We start from the raw sequence: 23,350 nt of genomic DNA, 5'->3' as shown, positions 1-23,350 counted from the left end.
TTAACTTCTGTTTCTGTACCTGTGTGTGGTATCAAATCTATAAGCAGCGAGTAGAAAAGCAGCTCGCACGGCTGCGTCCCGGCTTTTCCTGGCACGGGCAGCCCTTGCACTTTGGATAGTCTGTTTTTAGAAAACGTTTGCTGCAGTGCAGCGCGGCAGCTGGCTTTAGAGATGCTCTTCTTGGTTGCAGGACCCTCGCTGCTGGCGAAGTCACCAATGGACTGTGGACACTTAGCTGAGAGCAGCCAGGAGATCTCTGGCCCAGGCACAGAGCCCGACTCCCTGCTGCCTTCTGCCACCGGCAGCAATTCCTGCCCGCCCTCGGCGGCTGGGCAGCGGGCTGGGGCACCTCCCGGCAGACCCGCCGCCGCTAACGCCGCTCGAGAGCGCAGTCGGGTTCAAACCCTGCGCCATGCCTTCCTCGAGCTGCAGAAGACTCTCCCCTCTGTGCCGCCCGACACCAAGCTTTCCAAGCTGGATGTGCTTCTCCTGGCCACCACCTATATCGCGCACCTCACTCGCAGCCTTCAGGATGAGGAAGAGTCACCGGGAGAGGGCTTGGGTACCCTCCGAGGGGATGGATACCTCCACCCTGTCAAGGTAGGGCAGCTGAGGAGCAGCTACCACCTACTTCTTTCAGTGAAGAAGTAAATAGCTGTTAAAGATACTTAGATGAAACTACAGATGTCAAGCTTATTTACCTTGCCAGAGTCAATACATGACTACCTACACTAACCATGGCATCTAGGTGCTAGGGGCCTGATGGAAGTGTCCTGGAGGTTTGTCCTTCCAGCTTCAGTGACTTTGCACAAAAATATCAAATACAGCGTAAGTCCAAAATTAGTGGGACTTGGTCCCTTGGAAGTGAAGGCAGAGGGCAGCACCAGAGGAGTACCAGCACCTCCTCAGTCCACATGTGGAAACCCTGGTGATCCCTCGCCAAACCCACCGTAACTCGCTGCAGGAGATGTGTGTGGTTGAGGTGATGCGCTGTCTCACAGCGGCAACCCCAGCCACAGCTGAACCTGCTCTGGCTCTTCTCCTGAGGCAGCCAAGGTGTGGGAGGTGATGGTAATTATTGACCATGTGTTAATTCCTTCTATGAAAGTGCTTTTCTGATGCGTTCGTTTCATGTAGTTGGTGTACGCTGTTGTTGCTCTTCCCTTCGTCAAAAGAAATCACAGCGATGCAGTGGGGATGTGAAAGGGAAACCGCTCTTGGAGCGGACCTGTGGCTGGAAACTGTTCTCAAATGCATTGCTCAGTGACTGACGGGACTTGTAAATACCACGGGGTATTTTCTTTGGCTCTGGTCTCAGGGAGTGAGTTAGAGCACTGGGATGTTTTCTTTTTTGTGTGTTTTTTTTTTCTTCCTCCCCTTAAGAATCTGATTTAATTAAGATTAATTTGCAAAGTAATCTCTAATTCCTATAAAGTGACTAATTCACAGAGAGTTTCTTGTTCACAGTCTCGGTCGCTGTAGAAAGCGTGATGTGAACGTAGGCTTCTGAGGCCATTTAAATGATTAGCAGGCTCATTAAGAAAGCAAAACCTTTATATCAGTTGGCTGTAATTTAAGCTATTGGCTATAATTTAAGAAAAAAAATATTGTGACGTATTTCATAATAAGTTTGAAGTAGCTTCTGTTAGTTGCCTTGGTCAGAGTGAAAGGACACAGGTCTCTTATGGTACTTTTTATCAGATGCCAAGTATTACTGGCAGAAAAATACTTTTAAATAGTTATTACAGCAGTTAAATGATCCAGATGCACATTTCCCAGGCTACTGGAATACAGCAATACTGGATTCATCTAGCAGTTACTTTTGATAATCTTATTTATGTGCCATTTACTTGTATTTAGTTTTGTAAAGATTCTATGAGTCTAACCAATCTTTCTGATATTCCTGGCAGTAAACAAATTTTTTAGTTGGCACTAGAATGGAAGTGTCACAGATACATCACAGGACATGCTTCAAAAAACCTCCAAGTGCAGGATATGAGACAACCAGTACAGATAAGGACCTTAACCACGCTTGTACATCGAGCACAGTAAATACAAATAGTGAGGAAAGTAAAATGTCCAAGTACAGTTGTGCGTACACCGAACAAAAAATATGGTTAATGACTTTAAACTCTTATTGGTGATGAATTCATAACATCACACGTGAAATAAAAATACTGAATGAGATTGTAGGGTCTTTCCAAGTGAGAATATGCAACTTTTTTATGTCCTTGAAAAGAAGAGCTGAGGTTTAACTGCAGTATTAGGCTCCTCTAGTTTTTAGAGCTCTCTTTCATTACGCAGCCTGTTCCCAAAAGCATCTTAAAAAAACAGTATTCTTTTGGAACAACGCGCTGGCTGTGTTTCAGGTATTTTTGCAGCTGATGTGTATGTCAAATTGTCTTTTCAAACATCCACCTCTCTAACAATGAAGCCAGCACATCAAACTGGAGCTGAATGCTTCCTCCCAAGAGAAGGGCACCCAGCTGCAGTCACCTTTATTGCAGGGCCGTTTGCAGTAAGTAACTTGGCTCAGGTCAAGAAACTGGAGCTATGCGAACAAGTATTTAACACCAGCGTAACTGATTATTCCAGTATTCAATGAATGGAAAGATGAATCATCTCATCTGAAATCGTTGGGGCTGACAAAGAACAAGAAGTTGTGAGAGCAGAAGACCGCCAAGGAGTAATTATATTGAATTCCCTCTAAGACATATTGCAGGGGCCGGCCGGCATGAACGGGTACGCACCCAGGGCTGCGGTCTCTGCAGGCGCTGGTGCGTCCCCGTGGTGTCCCTGGCACTGAAAAGAGGAATGCTTTGGTTTGTTTTACCAGCAGAGCACCTACTGTACAGACAGTGGTACGATGACTCATCAGCGTGGCCTGCTGTCATCCGTTGGGTCCTAGCGAGGGTTTAGGAGCTGTGCCTCATGATTAATTACCAAGAAAATACTCAGGCTGTGATTCTTGTACCCAGCCTCTAATGACATTTTCCAACAAATGACAAAATGGGAACTTTCTGGTGATAGCAGCAGTTTCTGTTTTCTTGTATTGTGATTCCATCAATGTGTAAAACTTGAGAACTGCATTCAGACCGCAAGGGTTCTGGGTATCTCAGCATGGTGCTTGTCTCTTGTCTTGCAGAAATGGCCAATGCGTTCCAGGTTATACATTGGAGCTACAGGACAGTTTTTGACTCACTCGGCACAAGGAGATGGCGCAAACCAAGGAGAAACATCAACAACTTCACAAATCTAATCTCCCTTCTTGCTTTAAAGAAAAAATGTTATTTATTACACCTTATATATATTTAAGTTAAAAAAAAAATCTACAGACAAACTACAATTCCTGAAATAGTTTGTAGAAGAAAAGGGATTGATTCGTAAATGTAATTAATACCTCATTAACTTAATGTGATGCATGGTTGGTTTCTGTTGTAGAGGACATTGTTGGGATCTGAATTGGGGGATTAGAAGGTGATGGCTGTCAGCACGGAGGCAGCCACGAAGGCAGAGCTGCTAGCAGAACGGGTAACCTCGTCCCCTCCGGGACGAGCAGTAAATAGGTACGCTGTGGGGAACGGGGCGGGAAGGAGCCACGCAGTACTGGCTGGATAGAGGGCAACGCAGGCTTGGGTGAAAAGCAAAGGGCAAGTCTAAAAATAGCAGTTGCAACAACCCCGTGCACTTTCTTCACTGCATGAAGCCGACGGCAGAAATCCCGCGGACCGGAGTTGTCAGGTCAGGGCTCCAGCCTTCGGGCAATCTCCGATGTGTGCTGTTGTTCCTGAAAATGCATGTTCACCTCAAGTAAAAATGTGCCAAAATCTGTCCTGCGCGCACACAGCGCTACGTACAACAGACACAAACTGCTCTGGGTGCTAAACGTTGCTTGTGTTAATCCGCACGACCGTGTTGCATGTTACGGGGTTTCACATGTGGCTCTTACCCCAGTACAGCTTCTTGCCTGCTCAAGATAGTAAGATTCATTTCTCTCGTCTTGTCGGGGGGTTCAGGCCTTCCAGCAAATGAGCCTCAAGAGTTGACTTGTTCATAGCACGTTTTTCACTTAAATATCTTCTGTATTTAGGCAAGAAAAGCTGAAAACTAAATGCACAGACACCATCTAATGTATCTGTTCTGTAAAACACTGTACTTCTCATATAGTTTGTTGATGCTGAGGTAAACATTTTATTAAATATTATTCAGTGGACATTATATATTTATTGAGCTGCAAAATCTGTATCAGTTCCTCGTTATACAAGACCGATGGTTTCTAATAGTAATATTCTGCATTTATAGTAACTTCTCTCTGAAGACTTCTTCACAGTTCACATTTTAAAATGACATCTGGCAGCAAAGGAAAACACAAATGCTAGCAAGAACAACCTTTATATAAACAAAACCCCTATTGCTTTCATTCTTGAGTCAAACTTTTGATGACTTTCAGAGGTGCTGAGCACGTCATTGCAAATGGACTGTCTGGTATCACATAAAATCAGGCGTCCTGTGCAAGAATATCTGTCAAAATTAGCAGAGCTGTTAGAGCTGGACAAACTTTCTGGAAGATGTGAGAGTTGTAAAGCATGGTAAAATCTGGAACTGCCCTCCACCCCTGCAGCATTCTGAGCTTGTAACAAGATTATTCTTTTAAATAGTAAAAAATACTTCAAATATTTTAAATAGATATATATTTTACATAGATATATTTAAACTATTTTAGGCATATATTTCTTACTTAACAATTCTAAATGGTTTATTATAAGAACTGCATAGCCAGAGCACTATGCAACCACACAAACTACTGTATTTTGTGAAAAAATTTGTACGAGAGGGCTGTTTTGCATAGACATGTATCTACTCTTCTGTAAATGAGAGCCTGACTTTTTAAAGAACTGTACTCACTTTCCATAGTAGTAAAAAGTGGGTCAGCACAACCTCTTGTTGTTGGGACAGCTATTTGTATTCAGAGATATTAATGAGGAGGTGTGGAGGAGTTGTAAAGGTGACGGTAGTTAAGTAAGATGAAAGAGTGACAGGAGTACTTTGCTGTACAAGGCGAAGGAGTAAGACACAGTTTACGCTTTAGACTGATAAAAGGCCAAGGAGCAACGTAAAAGCACAGAGAATTCAGTCTAGTTTTGAATGTAACCGAGATCTAAATGAATGGCATAGTGTGAGGGGAAAAAAGAACAAGTGAAAGTCGACATCAAACCTCAAGCTGCCGCTGCGTAGCAGCCGTCCGATAATAAAACCAAACCACGTATGAATCGTGCACACAAAATGGCACGGGGAAAACACAAAATGTGGTGATGTTTTGCATCAATTGCATGCTCTTACCTAGCACAGAGGGGCTGGTTACTTCACAGGCTCTTAAATAATACACCTGGAAGGGACAGAATTCAAGAAACAAAACAAAAAGAAGACAAAAAAAAAGGAAAAAAAAGACACCCCCTCCTCAGTTTTTAAAGACTTCTTCCATTAAATGTAATTGAAAGAGTCTGACTGCTTATTCATTAAGCATGAAAATTGGATAGGAATAAGGGTTAGAAACATGGAAAGTTATCAATGGATGGCTTGGAGAAAAAAAATCTCTGTTCAGCCTTTTACTACATTCCAGGCAGAGTTTTCAAGTGGTCAGAAGCCAGAGAGATGATGGAGCACCAAGCACCAGAGCTACTTTGTACCCACAAGGTTTGTTTAAATTGTGGCCACTTACATGACAATGCACAGGCCTGAGCAGCATTTCATAGATGCATTAAAGGCTGGTAAGAATATGCAGAATTACAACTGCAGTTTTTCACTTGAGAAGAACTCCCCATATTTATACGTTGGGATTTTTTTTTTTTTATGTTTCTAAAAGAGATTTTTCTGCATCAGCCGCAGATTTTTATGCCTTTTCTTCCAGAGCTAAGTCACCAGGTTAGGCAACTCACTTCCTTTGACCAGTGCAAGAGCTCTTGCCTTCAGAAATTTACACCAGGAGCAGAACAGATCCTCTGAACCTGTTTGCTTCAAACCTCAGGTTTGGATCGAACGTTACTTTTCTTAGGAAGAGTTCGTATCCTTGTACGCTGAGATACAACAGCTTGGCATTTGGCACTGGAAATATGCATGCATTTAGGAAGAAAACTCCACGATGCTCACACATTGCTGCCAAAAGGAACCATTTTACATGGAGTGACTTAAAAGATCTCAGCAAATCTCAGTTATTGACATCACAGCTTTTCCTTCAGAGGGACGGGACCAGTAAACTTCACACGGCCATACTCACATAACCTGCCTACGCAAAAATCCTGCTGCACGCAGACCTTTTTTCTCCACACGCACACAGCTGTAACTACCACGCTACCGTGCCCTCCAGCCGTGTGTTACTTTCTCTCAACACACGCCCTGCCAATCGCTCCTTTTGCCCTTGGAGGCCGTTAGGACAAAGTATTCCTTGTGCTTGTGCAAACCAAAGGATGGCAACACCAAAAGATGAATTTTCCATGGCTTTGACTTCTAAAAGACCGACTGTTCGGTGAGAACGGAAGTACTTCAGCGTTGAAAACGCTGGGTTTTAGTAAGAATACCGTTGTACGTAAGACACGCCAAAAAGAAAGGGAAAGGGAAAGGGAAGGCGCTTCCGTCCCGGGTAGCCTTGTTTACTTTCTTAACCCACCAACGTTCCCAGTGAGACGGCGACCCCATAATCTGTTCCGTCAGTACAGGCTGCCGGCTCCTCGGCGGCCCGAACGGAGCGGGACCGGGCCGCCCATCGCGGCTGCCAGGGCCGGCGACAGGCGCCGCTGCGGCGGCCGGAGGGCGGGAAGCCGCGGCGCGGGGACGCGCGGGGACGCGCGTGCCACCCGCGCCGCTCCGGCGCCGCGGGGCTGCGAGGGCGCAGCCGGGGCGGGCGCCCGACTCCTCCCGCCGGCCCGGCCTCCACGGCGCTGCCGCGACGCCGGGACCCGCACCGGACCCGGCGACCCGCCCCGCGCGTGCGCGCGCGGCCACGCCGGCGGTCTCGGCGGGCACCGCCCCGCCGGAAAGCGCCGCGCGCCTTCCCCGCCCCTGGCGCGCGGCGTATTTAACGGGGTCTCGCCGCGGGCCCTTTCTCTCCCGCGCGCCCCGCGGCCTGGAGGAGCAGCGAGAAGCGGGACGGTCCTGGAGCGATCGCGCCAGGGTACCGAGTGGCCGCATCCGGTTCGGGGGGGGGCGGCGGCTCAGGCCGGCGTTTGCGGGAGCGCCTTTCAGCGGGGGTCCCGTGAGGGCGAGGGGCGCCGAGCAGCGTCCGGGGCCGGCCGGCTGCGTGCGCGGGGCCGCGGGTGCTCCGCCGCGCGGGCCGGCCCGGCGGCGAGGCCTGGCGGCGCACGGCAGCGCGGTGTTTGCGGGCTGTTCCGTCTGCGCCTCCTGTGCCGGAGCGGTCGCTCGGGCCGCCGAGTCTAACCCCGCTGCGCCGAAGCGGCCGTGCGGGCCCTTGGGTAGGGGCACGCCGCGGGCCGCCTTCCCGGGGGGCGGCCCGACCTCTGTCCCGCCGCCGCCTTGGAGCAGCTCCTCAGCTTATCGGTCCAAGCGCGTGCTTGTCTAAACAGTAGCGTGATTTCTGGGTTTTGTTAGTTTTTTTATTATTTTTTGTTTTCAGAGGAATTAAAACTATCCCCTGCTGTTCGATGTAAGAAGTACAACTCTTGAGCGTTCAAAACAACATAATCTCAAGAATTGAGGAGCCGGGCTGCTGGCATCGTTTCCTAAGCGGGGTGAGCAGTTACACTGCGTGACTCGTTTGTATATATTACCGTTATTTATATATTAACATTATTGATAATAAACACGTTAAATACATGTGAATGTGTTATTAGATAAAAACATTTAGAGTTTTGAAAGCCAGGTGATGGTTAGCGCTGTTGTAACTGTGGCTGTGTTTCAGTTGCCATGTGTAGTGGCAATGTGCTGACGACTGGCTCGGCGTGGATGCTGGAATTGATTCAATTCCAGTCTGGTGCTTACCAGCCCCGCAGGCTTCCTAGGGCCACGCGTGTGCCCTGTGAGACCAAGGTGGACCTAATTAGTATGTGCCACTCCACTGGTGAACTGTGGTGGTTGCTTCTGAGTTATCTCTTGATTCATCAAGCCTTCAAAGGAATGACAGATTGGACATCCAGAGAGGCTTGGTTTTGCTGATAAATCGTTTTCATCAGCAAATGCATGTCCTGATTCTAAAGATAAATTACCTTTTTTTCCTTTGGGGAATTTGGCAAGTGTTGTATGGTGACCCTGACAATGCCCTTTTTGCGTTGTAGGCACAGATCCAAAATGGTGGGTTCTGGCAGGGACAGGACCCCAGGGGTCTGGGCAGGCTCTGCGGTAAGGCTCTCCTGCTGGGATCGTAGTGTGAGTGCCGACCTTAATTTAGCTGATAGAACGTGGCGGTTAGATCCCCAGAGCGCAGCACGTGAACCAGGGTCAAAGGCCGTACCCTGCTGGGGTGCGTCTACAACTCCCCTTAGCATTTGAACTCAGGCTTGGGACTGAGGGTTAAATTGGCCAATGGACTATTCCATATAGATATAATATATAGATGAGGGTTGACTGGGAAGTTGGGGAACTCTTTTTGGAGATTCTCTTCTGTGGGACTTGGTCTCTCGGAGTTCTCTATGTCTCTCCTTGGGCCTCTCACTTGTTTGAGATCAGGGTGTTGGGACTCACCTGTTTCAGGATCCTTTGCTGGGGTGGGTGAGCAATTACACTGCGCATCACTTGTTGGTATACATTATTATTAAAATATATATACTCGTACATTATTATTAAATTGTTCTTATCTCAACCCAAGAGTCTCTTTCCCTTTTCCCTTTTAATTCTCTTCCCTATTCCCCAGGGCCTGGGGGAGGGTGAGTGAGTGGCTGCATGGAGTTTAGTTGCTGGCTGGGCTTTCCCCAAGGAAGTGCCGATGCTTTCTGCTACCGGCTCAGCAGTGGAGTTCTCCGAATCAAACACCTTTTGTCTCTTTTCATTGTTATAGGCAGCAAGTGAAGCTAAGAGATGAGTTTGTTTCTGGCTTTGGGAATCTTCAGTCTGGACTCCACCATGCTGTTACTTTGCAAGCAGAAAGATGTCACGTGAATTCTGGAGCTACAGAAGTAATTATTTCTTACTGTACTTAAAAATGTTGAGCAAAGCCTCCTGAAATCCAGATCTCTGAAGCTGTTTTATGGCTTGTAAATTCCCTTACAAACAGAACAAGGAGGAATGTGTTTGAGTGTAGGGTTAAGAGGTTGAAACTCTAACAGAAGATATGACAGCTGTAAAACCTCTAAGGCTTGCTCCTCAGAACAAAGCAGGTGCAATCCAAGAATCCCGAAGGAATCAGAGGGGAGAGATTTGTAAAGGTATCAGAGCATCTAGGGTTTTTTAACTGGGGAGAGAAACAAGACTTCTGCTTTGAAGAATTAACAGATGGTAGTTGGAAGTGAGAGACTAAAGTGTGTTCACGTCACCATCCCTGCTGGCACTTGGCTGTGCCAGTCTGTTTGAATGTATCCCAAAGGAAAAGGCGACTCTGGCAGTGAACTGTACCTCTAGAAAGATACTTGGCATCTGGATCTCAAATGTAACAGCAGGGAGGGGCCTGCAGTTTTGTGCCCAAAGAGAGCCGTTTTCCTCTTGTTCTGACTATACTGAATCCCTTCTGAACTTTAACAGTTAAAAACAAGGTTCTGCTTTGGTTTCTAGAAGCGCATCTCTTGAGATGAACTTAACAAATCCCCTTGGCTTTACCTGGAAAAATGACACCATTCTCGTCACAGGCAGGAACCTGTTTGCTGGCACAATGATGATGACTCTTTGCCGTTTACCCAACTGAATTTTGTGATGAGCAATGTTGTATCTGATGTGCCGGCTAATTAGGAGGATTTTTCCAGTTCGATTGGCTACCATCGTTTCTGATTTCATTTATTCTTTTAAAGGTGCTATGACATCAGATGACCTTCTCTGCTGTCTTCAAGCCTTGTGTATGCACATGGAGCCAACAGTAGGCTCCATCTGCTTCTAGAAGTGTGGGTGGTTAAGAAGGTAAGTTGCTTTTTTACTGTGCTACTACAGTACTGGGGCTCCAGTAAGTTGCACTGCTAGCTGGTGGGGGCCTGTCCTGGCCACGTTTGCCGCTGTCTGGAGCGGCACTGGCTTATGTCACAGGAGGTTGTGGCCCGTTAGTCAAGGACACTCTTGGACTGCTGACTGACTATGCTGCCCTTTGTGTGTGGGACTGCTACTAGTCTTCTAGTTTTTGCTTAAAATGTCGTGGGAGAAGCTGGGGAGAGGGAAGGAAAAAAAATATGTGCTCTTGCAGATTTTTTTTTTCTGAGGATATACATTCCTTAATATGGCTTGTCAAAAATAGTGATTTTTAAAGGAATTCTATTTAAGTCTATTCTAGAAGTAATTTGTGCTGGCATAATGATGATATCTTTGCCGTTTACCCATCTGAATCGTTTTTGATGTGTATCTTTGAATCTGAAATGCCAGTAAATGACTTTGTATAAGATTAAATGTACAGAAAACTTGCTTATTTGGGAATTCTTTTTCTTTTTTTAGCTTGAAAACAGCAGTCTGAAATGTGCAGTTCTAATGCACTTGGATATGCTTTCATTGCCTTTCCCGCTCCTCAGAAATACTGCTTGTTCCAGTAGTAAGGCAGAGGAGTAGTGTTCAGTGAAAATGTGTGAATAATCCTTGAATGAAGTTCAGGTGCGAGTGTCACTCCAGAAGGGGAAGTGGCCTTGTGGACACACTTAGAACATGATATGAATGTTCAAATGTACCCAATAAATGGAACAGAATTGAATAAAACAAGGGTTAAAACATGCAGGAAAAGTTGTGTTATCTTGTCTGAATGGGAGGGTTTACAACATTAGTAGTGGCTGCTTTTCTGCTATCTCCAAGGCAGTGTGTGTATCAATAAAACCTTGGATTTCTGTTTTCGGTGACTGTAGTTCTTTGTTGAGGCTATGTGAGCAGTAGCACCATGATCCTGCTGGATGACATCCTGGTTAGGAGTCACACCAAGCCTTTGGTATTCAGCTTGTCCAGATTTGACAGGAAGTCTATGCAATTTTTCTGCTGCCCTTTTTGTTTTTTTAACATGGGCCTCTTGGATGTAAAACTTGCTCAGTATTATGTTCACTGCCATCTTCTTACTAGGAAGATAAAATATAGGAAGGTCCATAGTGGAAGCATACTGTATGTCAGGCACCTCATCTTTTACCACACCATTCTTTACACTTGGTCCTGCAGTGAGGTGGAGTTGAATTCCCTGAGCTGCCTACCTACCAAGTCATCCAATAACATTTTTTTCACTTTCCTGTAGGGTTCTGCTATCCCATGCAGTCTACATAAAGTAATGTGGAAATACTGGAGGTCTTTTTCAGATTGCAGGAGAAAAGCAGCATCCTGGTTTTAATACATTGGTGTAATGTAGAACTATGACATGGAACATCAAGCAGTATGGTGACACTTTTATACCTCTTAAAATTTATAGAACATGAATAATAATTTAAGAAAGCTGGCTTACACTAGAAAAATAGTTTTAATGTATGTAGAACTATTTAACACTAATTGGGTGGCATTTGAAAAGAAGCAACAAGAATAACTGCAGAGAGTTCATGTAGCTGAAATGAAACGTTTGATTCTAAGCTGGTTTAATTGTTAGTTGTAGTCTTATTAAAAACCCTGCTTTACTCCTGTCACTTAACTGTGGATGAAGAGTGGTAGCAAGGAAGAGAAATTCAGGTTGTGGCTTTACTCTGAAGTCAAACACTGCTGTCAGAAAACTTGCAATTAAATCCTGTCAGCTATGCTTCGTTCCTCAGCAAAACAGCACTGAACTGTCTTAAAAACATATTAAAAATCTTATTAGTTGTGTATCTCTAACTGCAGTCTCTCAAAAAGCTAAAGTAGAAGCTTCAAGCTTTACTTACAGAGTGGAGTTTTCACTCCTCATTAATGTTAGTGTGAATTCCTGGGCCATATGCAGCAATAAACTTCAGCAGTTGATGGTGACACTGCATTAGGTAACTATCTCTCTGTTGCAGGGAGTTTTCATCGGTGAGGTCAAATGGAAATACAGGATTTGGAGCTATGCATAATGCAGACTTACCTAGGCAAAGAAGAAATCAAGACTTATGCTAAAAGACTTGATAAACTTCTGCCAGAACTTTGAAGGGAAACAAAAGCTGTGACACAGATTACTTAGTAATGCAATCTTGTACGTTGCCATTTTTAAGTGTTACGTCATAATTTGTGTCTTGCTGCCAAATTTGTGTGTGAACAAATGTGACTGATGCCAGATAAACAAAAAAAAACTGTCAACCCTTGTCTTCTGTTTCCCCAGGGAGGGAAATCGGTCTTTAGTTTAACCTGGACCAGTGTTAGAGGAGTGATGCCTCAGACAAGCCTGGGTAAAGGATGGAGGCTTGGTGCTGGCCTCACTATGTACAGCACAGAGACTCTTTCCCACAAAGTCAGCTGAAATTCCTTTTCTCAGTGCAAATTCAGGACTTTAATTTGAAATGAAGTAACTTACTGCAATCAGTTGATATAAGCTTTTTTCAAATGACAAAATATGAAAACGATGTACCCCAAGACTAGAGACTGAGTTGCATTATTTACCGTGTTTTAGGATAAGAGATGATTCAAGTAACAAGATGGCAATCAAGGCATCTTCCTCAAGTACTTTCTTTCTTAAACTTAGTTTAGTATGAGCCTTAGACAGTGAAATCCTAAGGGACAAATACAAGCATGTCAGAAGTAAAAAATTTTGCAGGCATGAATGCAGTATGTGTTGCCTTGTTTCAAGCACTTCCGTAAATCGAAGTTAACACTAGGGGTTTTTTTTCATACTTCAGCTGTATAAGTTTCCTGCAAATGCTGTGCAGTTATACTTGTCACTGACCAAGCACATACTGTGCATGACCTATTTATGCTGTGAAAGCAGCAGAACTTTGCATATTGTCTATTGTTAATACTTTTTAATACAAAGCTGTGATAATTTAAAATCTCATTTTTGTTTTTCCAGAGAGCTTTAAATCACTATTAAGAAAGAATTATCACCGTTTTTTTTTCCTTGCAAAGTTATTTAAACTTTATTTTTTGCAACATCAATATATAAAATAAATGGTATTCATAAACGCTAAGTAAGATTCCTTACACTTGAACTTTTGAAAACTTAGAGTCTCGTCTACATCTTCTATTTAACAAGCTCTTTAGCAGGAGCACAATTTCTGTTTGGAATATAGATGTCTTTCCTTTAGTATGAAAAGTAGGACATACAGAATTTTTAGTGCAGATGCTGATAGTGTTGATCCGTGCATAGAATCACTTCTCACTCTGCGGCTTGCAAGATAGTAGCCCTGAATGAGGTTTTCTGCTTCTGAACTCAGTTCAACATGAAGATTCTTAGCAAACAAAATAAACTAGAGAGAGGGTGTAAATTTTAAATATTTAACTGAAAAATAAAGAATTTACATTTTTCACATCTTTTAACATACCAGTGGCATAGTAATATAGTTTGGACAATATATTCTGCCAAGACAGCTGCTGCTGTTCAGCTATGTGTAAGGATAGCTCTCAGATACTACACAGTCATCTGTTAATTGTACTAGAGAGACTGACAGTTTATTTAGAATGGAATATTAACTTTTACTTCGGATTGTAAACTATTCTTTTCAAAAGTAGGTATTGGAGAGCTGTTCTCATATGAGTGCTAATGTAGTATGTTTTTCAGAAGCAAGATCAAACTCAATTTATTATGCTGGCCCTCTTAAAGAACTTAAGCTGATTTTATCAGTCCTGTTAGTGCTGCGGGGAATGTGGTAGGGGGAAAGGGCAGGAAGTGAATAGTAACAGGTTTGAAAATAAGCAATTGGAATGTGCAGACAGAACCGTCTGATTCCAGAAATAGTGTGATATTTCCAAGTACAATGCATTTCTAAATGATTGGGTAGTTATCTGTTACCTCCTCATAATCCTGCATTCTGAACTGCTCTGAGACTTTGTAGAGCATGGCTTCAGGATTCAGGGCTTTTCTCAAGATATGATGCACAAGAGGAGAAGGTGGTCGACACGAAGGAAACTCACTGCATATCAAAAGCCCAAAACCATCTAGAAGGTTAGGTGGAATCAAACTCACATCCTAAAGAGAAGATCCAGGGAAAGAAAATAATTCCTTTATTTTGGCCTTTTGACTTGTAGAAACATTGCCGTTTTTTCCATGTGAAATGTTCAATATCCATGAGCCCTGCAAGATTATCTAATAGATTAGCTACAATATATGCAGTAAATTTTTTTTTCAACAGTAGTTGTCAAAAGCTATTCTGAATAAATTATACCTACTTTGGGAAGGCTAGTTCACTTAAGTTGTGACTTTTCGTGAAATAGTAACATTTGATTGTTTTAATTATTTTATAAGCTAAAATAACCATAAACACAAATGACTGCTGTAGTACAGTTACTGTCATAACAAGGCATGTGCTTTACCATCTGTCCAATTAAAAAGTTATCCTTTTGGGTATGTTTCTTTGAGGAAGAATCCACATCTACAAAAGACCAAAAATTGGTCTGAACTGAAATGGTAACTTGTTGGTCAGCCTCTTCTCCATACTTCTTCCCTGGAATGAACACTGTTGTCGTTCTGCTCTCTAGCACTAGGATAGGACAAAATACGTCAATTATGTAACTGATCTAGTTTAACTATAAATTCTAGTCCCACACACACTAGCTGAAACCAGTCACAATTATCTATTACATTGAATTGTCATGACAATTCAGTGAAATACATAAGCCTGACTTTTTTTGGATGAGTCTGGCATTTCCACACCAGCAGTTTGAGCTTCTAAAGAAGCATGATGAATACACTTATGTTGCTGTCTAGTAATTGTTTGGTCAATCAATGGATCTCTGTAGTGTAACCTGTGTAGCAAGCATAAGCTTATAGGACCTTGGCTTTTTTGTCCTTGTTTCTTACACAGACTTGTTAAAAATAGTTAACAGATTTTCCCAGCATTTAAGGAACAAACCTAGCCAGGACTTTGCATGTTTGTTTTGTTCTGTCCCCTCATTTGTTAGTAGCTGTGAGATTACCGGATTGTAGATGTTCGAGTTTGTCCTTTTTATATGAAGACAAGTCTCCTATGTAACAGATGCCACCCTTAGCCAGCACAGCACTGCAAGCATGAATACTAGCACTTCCAGTTCCGTGTTTATCTTTGGACACGGAAGGAAAAATTTCACTAGCAGGTGGGTGTCGTATGCCACGAGGCAGAAGACATATGCTGTAATTCAGAAGCCTGGAGGATTAAATAATTCTGTCAGTCATAAATTGTTAAATTATTGATCAGTTTTTCAACACTTAAACAACTTATACTTTATAATGGTATTTATTAAGACTCACTTAGAAACAACAACAACAAAAAAGCCCTTAACATAAAACCAGTGTATAAACTAAATGTTTAAAGTAAATTTGAATACAAAAGTATAAGTCCAAGCTTAGCTGCCAACAGGACTGTATTTCTTAAGGATTTAACATATGAGGCAAATCATGGTTTGCAATAGAAATAACTCCTAGGAAGTCAAAGAAGTGTCATAATTTAACCCCATATTGTTAACTCCTATTCCTATTCTAGAAAAACTTTTCCAGTGATTTAAAAGGGTAGAGGATTAGCAATCCTGGTCATCTGGGAAAAATGGAAAGGCCTGCAAGCTCCGCCTGCCTGGTTTACACTCCAGCCTTCCCAGTTCTTTTTGACAAAGCAGGTATAGAATTTCTTTTTCATCCCCTGTACTATGTTCCTTGGCACAAAGAGGTTGCAAATTGTCTGTCTTGTTCCACGATCAAAGGTTCCTAATGATTTTAAGAATTCAGAGCATGATTTAGGCTATTACTAACAATTGGGAGAAAATTACTAATTAAAATTAATGAGTATTAATAAATAGGCTATCATACCAACAGAAATACAATTTAGAAAATGACAGGCTGCTGACTATAAAATACTATGTGCGCATGCAAGACAGTGCACATGACAGTACTGACCAAGATTTATAGTTGCAACTGTTTTAATATTAACCAGATGTTTTAATTCTCAAAACACTCGGAGTTCTATGATTTCTCTTATGAAATCTTACTCTTAACCCGTGGAAAAAAAAGATCCTGTAGCGCACATTTTTTTCAATTTGAACTAATTTTTACAAAGTTTACTAAATTTTGAAATGGTTAAGAAAGTATTTTTTCCCCCAACAAAAAATACTAATGAATTTGTCGAAGAACCCTCAAATGAAAATAAAATTCTTGCCACTTTCAAAGGTCTTTTTCAGTAATAAAAATGAAGCCCTGTTTTGAGTTAGGGAAGGAGAAAGTTGGTTTTTTTTAAATTAATGTAAGTGTAAAGCTGAGCGTATTGTACTTTTCTGCAGTGTATGTGAAATTGTGTTAACAGTTTATAGTTGTGTGAAGGGGTAAATACATAAAATGCATAAATTTAAATACTTTGTTAAAGGCAACAACAGCCAGATTTATGACCTACGTGTAAAGATGTGAAGGACTTTTGATACGTCATCAGTATAGTTTTTATGAAAGAGTGATAAAAATGTAAGTACCTATTTACACACTGCTTATTAACTGAAAATGCTGACAGCTGGGAAGTGGTGATGAAAAGGCTTGAAGAGACACAAGATATGAAACATGCAGCCCTTTGCTTTTATCATTACCAGCTTCTGGGACAGCCTTCAGTTTTGATTTTAGAAGAATGCTTTGTTTGAGCTCTGCTAAACATTGCTAGTGTTAAAATCTTGAGATCATTACGAGAGTGCTAAGGGGTATTATTATTATTAGTGAAGTGCTGATCTAGACTTAGCACTTGAGAGAAGTAAAAATGTCCGAGGGATAAAAATGGGGTATTTTTACTAAGTCGGAGCCCTGTATATTCTTCTAAAATATAGTCTCTTTAGCCTTTCATGTAAGGCTGATCCTATTATCTTTAAAAATACTTGATTTTAATTCTAATTTACTTGAAAAATAAGGAATCTCTTTACCTATCAATTACTAGTGTGTCACTTGTTGCAATCAACAGATCCAGATAATCTGCATTTTCTTTTTCACATGTCTGTACTAGACTCAGCAATATTGCAAGTTTAAGAGTATTGTAAGTGCCTGGTGGCACAACTTGAGAAGCAAAGATATTGGCAAGGATGGCTGTAAACCTCCAGCATGAACTCGAAGTCAGTGAGAGCAGGTACTTAAAATTGGCACCGACAAAAGAAGGACCTAATTAAAACAAAGTACAGGTTAACACACACACTTCGTAAGAGAGCTATGTAGATATATTAGAACAAGTCACCGTTCTAGGCTTGATACATAACTTACAAAGAACTGGTATGCTTTATATGTTAAGCACAAATTCAGAATGTAAACATCTGGCGCTATTAATTTTACTAATTAAAAGGTAGCAGACATGACCTGCTAAAACTGATGGAATAAGAAAGGAGTAACAACCTGAAATATCAGGTTCATTCAAAGTACTTTCTAGTGGATAGGAGAAGTTGGAAAGAGAAGTTGAAGAACTGCAGTAAAGAATTAGGTAGTTTCCCCATGCATGGAAAGTGGGCAAAAGAAGATATTCTCAAATAACAGTAAGCATAAACATTTCAGACTGTAAGAGGGAAGTCCCAGAGTGGTTTCGTAATCTGGACCTCTAGATAATAGAAAACTACCAACTATCAAGATTTTGTCCTAGGTGGTTTTCCATTTTTTTTAGTCAGTTTTTAGTGGAATTTTCTTACTGTTTGGTTTACAGAGCTGTACACTATTGGCTTCTATACATGCTGTAGCTTGTAAGCCATTTTGTACACAAGCTGGAATTCCTATAATCTTGTAGTGGTTTCCTATCATCATTTTATTGGCCAGTTCATCTAGAAATTAAAAAAAAAGGGGGAGAGGAAACATGCAGATGTATTAGGGCATAGAAACAGTTTTAAAGACATGATCAGAAAACAACACATTCTGAACTATTTGATTTTATGATTTAATTGCAGAAAACACCAGTTGGATGCCAGGTTCATCGTAATGGACTAGAATAAAATGAAGCATACAACTCTCATTAATTAGTGCAAAAGGTAAGGAAGGCATTGAAGATTGAGGAAAAATAGATTCCTGTTAAATAAAATGGATGATGCATTTAGTTCTGCATAGAAAAGAAAATGGACGGTTGTTTGCAAGTATGCATTCCTTCTCTGAAACTTGTGGTGACACCATTATCAGTTACTGTCCTATAAAACATCAGAGAAAAAAAACACAATGAAAAGGAGATCAAAACTAAACAGATTTCAAAAGAGACACACAAATAGCTTTGTGAACCTTTGTATTTCTGTGCCTTTTTTGGAAAAAAAAAAAAATCAGTTATTTTTTGGAAATTAGAGTTAGGTCCAACCAAATATGAATCTCAGCTGTGAGACTGTCTAACCTCATTGATTGCTGAAGCAAGTGGAAATTTATTGCATGCATAACTCGCAGTATCTCACTCATAGATTCTGGTTTATAATTTTATTGTTTTTATTAGTAGTAGTTTTTTCTATTTAGTTTCCAGGAAGTGAACCACATAATTCCATAGACTTTGGGAATGGTAGGTTTTGTTTGGGTTTTTTAAAGAGAATTAATGGAAATATGTTAGTGAGTTGTGATTTTAGTTGGATATTCACATTAGAAATAATTTCATGTTTGCAGTGGAAAGTAGTGGTAGTAGAAGCCAAAAATCCCGATGGAATGCAGAAAACAGCTAGATTGAGGAAGGATGTTAGAAATGCATGAAGTTAGCACAAAACAGTCTGACCAAAGGAAGTAGAAAAGAGGAAAAAACAAGCTACAGTTAGAACACGACACTGTGGAGCTGGCCAGGGGATTTTATTTAAATGAAGGTAGAAAAGCACCATGTGCACTCTTCAATCACCTGTATATACTGTCTAGTCACTTAGCTCATTGTATGTATTTCCCCTCCTTAATTTTATTAAAGAACTGCAATATAAATTACGACTTTCACCATTTTATCCACAGAAATGGACCGATCAGAAAAACGCAAGGGATTATTACAGTTCAATTCTGAAACATTTTTGACAAAACTGCAAAATTTAGCTTACCTCTCAAGAAAACTGTAAATGTCTGAATCCTAAAATGTGATTTATCGTTGGAATATCCTTTTAAAGCATTAAGAACTTTAGCATCAATCATTTCAACTATTTGTTTGTCTTTCAAAATAAGGCAAAGGAAAGGTTAGTTCTCTTGAAAATAGTACAGCTTTTATATTTTTTTTAAAAAAAAAACCACCCACAAAAAAACCCCAACTGGTATATTTTGGGGCTTTTTCTTTCCACTTAACCATTTTGTTTATTGTGTAACAGAAGTAGGAAAGTAACAGATGTAAAAATAAAACTACAGAGATCCTACCACCAAGTACTCTAAATTTCATGTCTTCCTGCAGTGGTGAAGAACACAACCCACACACAAAATCATTCCTCACTGTGGCAGATTCTGTAGCTCCAGGCAGATGCACTCTTATGTACCTAAACCCTAAAAATAATTAAAAGAATAAATTAACCAAACATTTACAACGAGGACAACGCATTCATTTTAAATTTCCCATGAAGAATAGAAGTGATTGAAGTACTGGACAGTGAAATTCCAGATTTATCATCTGTTTCTTCAGGTGACCATAAATTCATATACAATGCTTCCACTGAAATGATCTGTGTAATTTATTATAGATTTGCCACAAGATGGCAGAATGTCGTACTGCAGATTGCCAAGCAGAACAGCTTGTCCCTGCTTTCTGAGCTGCAGAGAGCAAGCGACTGCCGCTTCTGCCTGGCATGGAAACGACAGGAGATATGGATATTCGTTATTACAGGTACGTGCCCTCATACAGACATCACTGTGATTTATTCTGCAGCCTCCTAACTTTGGGATTTCGCTTCCTTTTTATAATTTTATGGTCTCTGTTACAGGGAGAAGCAAACAAAATAGCCTTAAAGGCACTTGAGGCCTAATCCCGCAATGATACAAGCACTTCAGTAATATTACTCAAAGAAGTAGTTCCACAGAAGTCAACTACTCATATTAAAGCAAACCTAAGCTAGAAGCTTTTGCCAGTCACTTAAGCACACTGTTCTGTGGTATTTTTTATATAAACAGAAACACAATTTCCAAGGGGGGAAAAAAAAAGTATTCTACTATTACGGCTTTTTTTCTTTCAGATAATTTAATTATATTTGTGACATATCTTTTCTCATAGAAACTATCTTCAGCATTAGGAAAATGGATTGCTGGCATAGCTATGCTCCCAAAACGTTTAGTAATGGCTGGCAACCACTGGCAAGGTCCACTGCTTTCAATTCGTAAAATTCATACTGTGCTCATTACAAAAATATCTGCATAATAAGGCTGCACAGGAAAATGCCTTTTTCATGCTGTTTTTTATTTGTTAAGTTATCAAAATTATTAAAAAGCTTTTGAAATAACACTGGTTTATTTGTGTTTTTTACTACCTTCGGAAAATGGACAAGTTTCCTCAGTACAAAGAAATCTTGCTCCTTGTGTGTATTTTGTTACAGTTCCCATTGCAATCGCTATTCCTTCAGACATATAAAATCTTTGAGATGTGTAATTAAAAGGAAACGCAGAAAGACTCAGAACGTAACTTGGTAAAGGTGGCAAATGTGTCGGTTTCAGCAGAATACTAATCTAACAAGAGACACAATTACATTAGTAAAAGTATTTTTTAATTGCTTTACTTGCACACAATGTGACATAGAGCTATTAAAGAAAAAAATCAGAAATGCACGAGTATAAAAGTAATTCAATTTCGCATTATCTCAAAATTCTTGCAGTGCGGTTGGGTGAGAATTCATTATTTTTAATTACAAATAATTCTAGAACCAAAGGGAAAATGGAAACTGAAAAATTAATACGAAAATAGTATTTGTTAGTACTTCACCATACTTTAGATTTAAGATCTAAATGGAGGAAAACAATGCACTCACCTGGGCCTCTGTCTGCAATTGTTCAATTAATGATAATGTCTTAATAGTTATGAAACACACCTGTCAATGAAAAAATAATTTAGAAAGAAAAAAATCTAGTTAAAACATAGGAATGTGCTTTTGTCTACTCTTGTCTATAAGTATATACTTACTGACTGAAAAATCTGTGCGGCTTGTATGGGATTATGAAGAATGTAGTTTCCAAGAGTTGCGTCCAATTCAGCAATATCAGATGGATTTATTGAAAATATGAAACGATAAACAGCGTAACTTTGTTTTGAATCTGTAGGAGAAAAAAGTATCTTAAATAACAGTTTTGCATAATGTTAGGCATCAATTTAACAGAACATCGAGTGAGTAATACCATTATATTTCTTGCAATCATGCGCAAATTTCTGAAGGCCACCACTTCTGTCCAGGTAAATAAGGGCAATTTCCCTCATTTTCTGTATTTCACGATGCATCTTCCAGAAAGATCCTTGCACTCTTTATCAAACAGTGAAGAAATTATGTTAGAACTGGCCATGCTAAGATAATAATAAAGGTATGTATTAACAAAGCCATACAAGCAGTGTTTTTCAAACTATGCAATTGTTTAAGGATTTTTAAAATAGCACCATTCAATGGGAAATTCTTTCCAATGGCTGACACATACAACATTCCCAAAGTAAATTCCTAAAGAATGCTCTAGTATTATCTTTTCTCAGTGAATTATTTCATTGCCCAATTCTCTAACCCATTAAAGTGTGCATTTAATTTAACCTCCTCTCTGTATTTTATAGGTATATATAGCCTGTCAAAAATAAGACTTAAGTACCTCCTTTATCTGAGAAGTCTGTCATAGCTGTTAAAAGTGTGAAACTGGGCAACTTCTTTTCCCTTTTTTAAATCTGACTTTCCTACTCTGCTGTTACCTCCTGTACCACCCACCTGAGGTGCTGATCTTGCAAACAATTATTTCCATCCATGTACACAGAAGATCAATTCTGATTCCCATAAACAAAACTTTCACAACTACAATTTTGGTTTGGAGGCTGACCGTGCTCTTCAGTGCTGTTTTCATTGTGTATTATCCACGTCTCTGCATTTTTTTTTAAAAGTAAAATCTTGCACCATGAAACACCACTATGCTGAATTTAGAGGGAGAATTACTGAGGCCAAAATGTGGTATTTTGTATGTACGTATCTGTTTTACTGTCTTACAGATTTTCTTCTATGAAGTGTCCTTTGTCCTGTTTGTAATGACCAATATGAAACCCGACTTCAATCTTCAAAAATAGATTTAGCTACCTGGTAAAGGACAAGACAGAATTATTGGGCTGGTGAGGAAGCAAATTTCGTAGCGTATGAGAAAGATCCTCGGCAGGAGTTCACAGAACTGGGTTCTGGAGAACAGAGAGATGAACACCTGAGAGAGGAGGAACTGGCTACCAGCACAACACGAGTGTGGCAGCAGTGTAAACCCTGTCGTCAGAAGTGTATGCTGGCTGAGGTGTTTAGTGGCCTGAAGTATCAAATTTTAAGCACAAGTTGAAAGAGAATTTACAGTAGGGATTTTTTTTTTTCCAGCTTCTTTGGGATTACTCCCACACAATTACTGCTCCATCTCTTGAAATCTTCAACAAGAAGGGGTTAAAATCCATTTGGAACACACACATAAAAGTCCACCATACCTCCCTCGGAACGTGACTGGGAGGCACTAAGCTATGGCAGCAGGTCACTGTGCGCTGTCATCGCCGAAGTTTCAAAAAACAGTTTCACCAGTCCCACTGCCAGAGTGACCGCGTTCACCAGTGCTCCCCACAGCCAGCTAACCCCGCTCAGCCGCACTCAGCTTGTGGCACAGCGCCATGCCGTACGCCACCACCCTGGCTTCAAGCTCCGGCCATCAGCACCCCTTCCTTACAGACCTCACCGTTGCGCTCCCCAAAATATTCTCCAGGCTTCTTATGCCGACACGGTTCCCCTCCCCACACCTAGCAGCTTTCCAACTCCCTCTCCGGCACTACTTGGTCGGCAGCACCGGGTGGCGAGGGAGTCACGGCGGCCCACGCCGCGGCGGCGAGAGGGACTGTGCCGCCTTCTCCCTACGAGGGCGCCGGAGCGCCCGCCGGAGAGGCGAGCAGGAACATTTACGAGGCGGTAGCGGGGCGCTCGACAGCCGCAGGGCTGGGCTACCGCTGCCGCTCCCTCACCCCCTCAGCCGGGCGCCCGCCGCCGCGCGTTGGCGGGCACTGGGACAGCCGCGCGGCCCCGGCGGGAAAACCGCCGCGGCTCAGCTCGGAAGGAC

At 41.5% G+C, this 23,350-nt stretch overlaps 2 protein-coding genes, 1 long non-coding RNA gene and 1 other non-coding gene across 5 annotated transcripts; 3 read left to right on the top strand and 1 right to left on the bottom strand.

The window, feature by feature from the left end:
- The first annotated feature begins 216 nt into the window (after positions 1 to 216).
- Positions 217 to 3,290, top strand: TCF24 (transcription factor 24). Its single transcript, XM_009986230.2, has 2 exons — positions 217 to 600; positions 3,146 to 3,290. The coding sequence occupies exons 1-2, from the start codon at positions 217 to 219 to the stop codon at positions 3,257 to 3,259; spliced, it is 498 nt and encodes a 165-aa protein (XP_009984532.2). The 3' UTR covers positions 3,260 to 3,290.
- A 3,764-nt stretch (positions 3,291 to 7,054) lies between these two features.
- Positions 7,055 to 11,120, top strand: LOC147529044 (uncharacterized). Of its 2 annotated transcripts, XR_015222090.1 has the most exons (6): positions 7,055 to 7,168; positions 7,628 to 7,742; positions 8,286 to 8,349; positions 9,005 to 9,122; positions 9,948 to 10,053; positions 10,576 to 11,120. It is a non-coding gene; the product is annotated as an uncharacterized LOC147529044 (long non-coding RNA). The 2 variants fall into 2 exon arrangements; XR_015222089.1 differs by lacking the exon at positions 8,286 to 8,349.
- Positions 10,429 to 10,507, top strand: LOC147529045 (small nucleolar RNA SNORD87). Its single transcript, XR_015222093.1, has one exon. It is a non-coding gene; the product is annotated as a small nucleolar RNA SNORD87 (small nucleolar RNA).
- A 783-nt stretch (positions 11,121 to 11,903) lies between the features above and the next one.
- MCMDC2 (minichromosome maintenance domain containing 2) lies at positions 11,904 to 21,680 on the bottom strand. The gene is made up of 14 exons (XM_009981655.2): positions 21,425 to 21,680; positions 21,213 to 21,343; positions 21,061 to 21,120; positions 20,566 to 20,761; positions 19,469 to 19,591; positions 19,162 to 19,269; positions 17,812 to 17,940; positions 17,065 to 17,296; positions 15,118 to 15,323; positions 14,515 to 14,681; positions 13,994 to 14,170; positions 13,309 to 13,451; positions 12,649 to 12,758; positions 11,904 to 12,136 (listed from the first exon to the last, which is right to left on the bottom strand). Exons 1-14 carry the CDS (start codon positions 21,522 to 21,524, stop codon positions 11,970 to 11,972), a joined length of 2,049 nt encoding a protein of 682 aa, XP_009979957.2. The 5' UTR covers positions 21,525 to 21,680; the 3' UTR covers positions 11,904 to 11,969.
- Positions 21,681 to 23,350: the final 1,670 nt, after the last annotated feature.

The sequence above is a fragment of the Tauraco erythrolophus genome, chromosome 3, assembly GCF_009769465.1.
Source record: "Tauraco erythrolophus isolate bTauEry1 chromosome 3, bTauEry1.pri, whole genome shotgun sequence".
Lineage (NCBI taxonomy): Eukaryota > Metazoa > Chordata > Aves > Musophagiformes > Musophagidae > Tauraco > Tauraco erythrolophus.
The sequence above is the reverse complement of the archived record's forward strand: the minus strand, read 5'-3'. Positions and strand labels throughout refer to the sequence as shown.

Excerpts from the sequence above, each read along its gene's own strand:
- TCF24 (XM_009986230.2), top strand. The coding sequence starts at position 217 with ATGGACTGTGGACACTTAGCTGAGAGCAGCCAGGAGATCTCTGGCCCA. Across the intron at positions 601-3,145 it reads GATACCTCCACCCTGTCAAG|AAATGGCCAATGCGTTCCAG; the intron begins GTAGGGCAGCTG and ends CTTGTCTTGCAG.
- MCMDC2 (XM_009981655.2), bottom strand. The coding sequence starts at position 21,524 with ATGCATCGTGAAATACAGAAAATGAGGGAAATTGCCCTTATTTACCTG. Across the intron at positions 20,762-21,060 it reads AATTGCAGACAGAGGCCCAG|ATTAGTATTCTGCTGAAACC; the intron begins GTGAGTGCATTG and ends GTCTCTTGTTAG. Across the intron at positions 19,592-20,565 it reads AACTTGTCCATTTTCCGAAG|GGTTTAGGTACATAAGAGTG; the intron begins GTAGTAAAAAAC and ends AATTATTTTTAG.